Genomic DNA, 3,501 nt, shown 5'->3' with positions numbered 1-3,501 from the left:
TTCTTAAGCGTAGCACTATTTTACTCGTGTTAGATAATATTATTTTATTGGTTTTCTCTCAATAAAATGTTTATAATGCCTTAAAAATGCTTCATGTTCATAGATTTATGGTAAGTCACTTTAAATTAAAGCTTAAACAGAAAACATTTAGGAATTAGATATTTTTTTTACTTATAAATCAACGAAAACATTGATATTATTATCATATACGTGCTCATATTATCATTTAAAAAGTTTGTCCATTACAATTATTACTTCAGCTTTTGAAAATAAGAATCTAGCGCTTTTTATTCTGACTTCGGTAAGTCTTTCATCTACTATTGACAACTAGCAACACTGAGGCGTCGTCGCGTTAGGGCCACGTCCATCCGTGATTTACGAATAATACATTTAATTGAATTTATTGCTAAAATGGCTGAAGATTTTAGGCTGTGTTCTTACATACAGATGATTGAGAACAATCGCGTTTTATATGACACAGAACATCCGGATTACAAGAATGAACAATTAAAGATGGTGATCTGGCATGCCATCGCCCATCAATTCAACCTGAACGGTGAGTAGCGAGCAAGATGAATGATTAGATTTTAAAATTTATTTGCGTTTGTGCGAATTGAATTACGTAACTATCATATAATATACTGTTGTGTTTTAATATACTCTTTATGTGCTAAAATCTCAGTTGCGAAATTTCCATTATATTAAAATGCTATGGGCGTCTAAGGTAATAATGTTCATTTAATAATATGTAATATATTTAAATGTGTTATTTTTAAGGTTTATTGTAATCGATTGCCAAGTAAACATATAACATATATCCATTCTGTAAATAATGATTCATGACAAATTTCCTTTGTTTAATTTTTTTAATATAATAAATATAACAACGTTAAGATAAAGTAGTAAACTAGTACTTTTTTCGACAGATTTGTCGATTTTAAGGTAAGTTTAAATGTATTTCGTCCCATTTAGGTTACAGCGCAGAAGTTTTTGATTTATTATCATTGGATTCAAATAATTTTTAAGGCACATTTTAGGTAATTTTATATATCATTGCCGTAACCCGTAATTGAAAGCTGTATTCGAATATTATTCTGTATTGAATTGTGTTTTGAAGGTGGTAGAACCCTTTGTGGTTCGACTCCGGTGGCCCCACCGCCACACCTATTTCTACCTAATAACAGCAGTGTTAGACGCTGCTGTGTTCCGGTTTGAAGGGGTAAGGGAGACACACTTTTCCGAGGCGTTCCATCTTAGTCCTCAGGGGTAGCGGCGCATCTGTGGCCGACCTCAGGTAGGAATATTAATTCTATCTGGGGTTGATTACAGATGTCCATGGGCGGCAGTAGCCACTTACCATCAGGTGGACTGCATGCTCGTCTGCTACTCCTATGTTATAAAAAAAAAGAATAATGTATAATAATAAGTTCCTTGCTTCGAGTTAATACTGTAATTTCATAGCGCATCCTTCTCTTTCCCATTCACCCTTTAACCTTCTGATAACCATTTCGTTACGATATAGCGTGCAAAATAGCCCGTTGGAATATATTTTATAACATAGCACGCTATATTGTAATATATTATAGCATGCTATTTGTTAATATTAGGTGTTGACGCTTATAAGGTTTTGGTATAGTACACAAGTATACAAGGTGCCTGGTGATTGATATCGAAGCCTTCAATGGGATGAAATACCGTCAATGTTATCGACAAATCATTAGTTTTTTTCTCCTAACACTGTAAAATGGCAGCCATTTTAATTTTTATTTTACCGAAGTGGCAGTATGTGTTTAATTACAGTAATGTCTACCAAAGTTACTAGAAGTCTTATGAATACAAAAAAGGGCTTATTTGAAACCTAAAAAATGATGTTAAATATTTAATGGGCCATATTTTCAATTTCAATAATGAAAATAATCTACAAAAAGAAAGTTTAAAAAAAATATAGTTTTCTTTTAGCTTTTAGATACAACGTGATTAAAAGATATGAATAGGAAACTAACTTTTATTACCCTTAAAAATATAAGTACACGATGTATTGATTTTCCATTGACAAATTTATGCAGGTTTCCACGTAAGATCATAAAGGCTACTTATATTTTACAATGTTGATTATCACTTTAGGTTACTATACACTTATTTAAACGATATATAACCAACCAAACCAACACCCCATGCAACCCCTAAATGTAATTTGAGATTAACAAAAACAACATTGTTACAGTAATTTACTGCCGGTGGTTATGGCAGTGTCTCTACACTGCGTATTTCACTGCGTTGAGCATTGTCGACGAAACGAATTATGTCTCAAAAGACATGATACTCAACAGATTCCATTTGAAATTCTTGGATGCGCACCAGAAGAATTTCGTTCACCGACCGGTCAATGTGCAGCTGATCGAGGTAATTGTAGGAGAGATAAAAATCGAGGTGGAGAGAGAAAAGATGGCGAAGTATTTCGTATTTTCAGAGCAAATAATAGAGGCGGTCAGACAGGTCAAGCTGAGCAAGTGGTGCGAGACCACCTGTAGGAAAACCGATCCAAAAATGGTGTCTTCGATCCGGAAGAAGACCAATAAGATTATGATCGATCTTATTAAAGATATGAGACCGGATCTCTTCCGAAAGCCTAATTAGATCGGTTTGATCATTCTGGCCGAGTTTTACGTAACAATAATGATCATACCTCTCTATATACTTAATGAATAAAAATCCACCGAATTACTAAAGGTAAAAATGCAGAAGAAAAGAGAAAATGTCGGTATGTGTGGATGATATGAATGCATGTTAGGCGAAGGTAATGAGTGAATTAAATATGATTGGTAAGGTGAGAACGGCACAGGGAGACATGTCCATTTTTTGATGTGTAGTGATATTACTCGAAAAGTTGGCTATTTGGAATAGTAACTATTAGTGGAAAATGTAAGTCTGAAATGGGCCAGTCGGAATGGCTTGAGAAAACTTGGAAAAAGCACAAATCGAATAGTTTGGGTATGAATGAACGGAATCGATCGAAGATTCGAATGGTTTGGGAATTTATAAATTACATTACTTAATCGTATAAACTACATTGTACAGTATTATCAAAAATATGTGTAGTGGATAAGAAAATTTCGAAAACCTACATCACATCTATGAAACTTCTGAGTGTAAACGCAATTTTAAATGTATAACATTAGTATCCGTAATAATTACAAGTGAAATAACTTACTAATTATTAATTATTTATGAAGATCTGAAATTTTAGAGGTTATATATTTTTTTAGCATGACTCTGTGTAACTGCTTTTTATTGTGTGTAGTAAGTTAAAAAGTAACAATGACTTTCTTAATCGAAATATTAATATTAAATTATATTTAACAAAGTATTGGATACTATTTCTTGAAACTACAGGTGTAATTGATACTCGTAATTTTACTGTCTACTCCTAAAAGATTTAACATTTTATGACTGCTTTTTATACTGTATTATTATATTTTTTAAATATTTTTGTAAGAACTG

At 32.5% G+C, this 3,501-nt stretch overlaps 1 protein-coding gene across 1 annotated transcript; it reads left to right on the top strand.

Moving 5' to 3' along the window:
- Positions 1-337: 337 nt before the first annotated feature.
- LOC140755202 (uncharacterized) lies at positions 338-3,299 on the top strand. The gene is made up of 2 exons (XM_073090417.1): positions 338-556; positions 2,225-3,299. Exons 1-2 carry the CDS (start codon positions 412-414, stop codon positions 2,635-2,637), a joined length of 558 nt encoding a protein of 185 aa, XP_072946518.1. The 5' UTR covers positions 338-411; the 3' UTR covers positions 2,638-3,299.
- Positions 3,300-3,501: the final 202 nt, after the last annotated feature.

This window comes from Epargyreus clarus, unplaced genomic scaffold (genome assembly GCF_041222505.1).
Source record: "Epargyreus clarus isolate Ecla_fem2 unplaced genomic scaffold, WU_Ecla_fem_2.2 ptg000032l, whole genome shotgun sequence".
In the NCBI taxonomy this organism is placed as follows: domain Eukaryota; kingdom Metazoa; phylum Arthropoda; class Insecta; order Lepidoptera; family Hesperiidae; genus Epargyreus; species Epargyreus clarus.
This window is presented reverse-complemented; position numbering and strand designations above follow the sequence as displayed.

Coding starts and splice junctions, on each gene's coding strand:
- LOC140755202 (XM_073090417.1), top strand. CDS start 412: ATGGCTGAAGATTTTAGGCTGTGTTCTTACATACAGATGATTGAGAAC. Junction 557..2,224: donor CCATCAATTCAACCTGAACG/GTGAGTAGCGAG, acceptor ACATTGTTACAG/TAATTTACTGCCGGTGGTTA.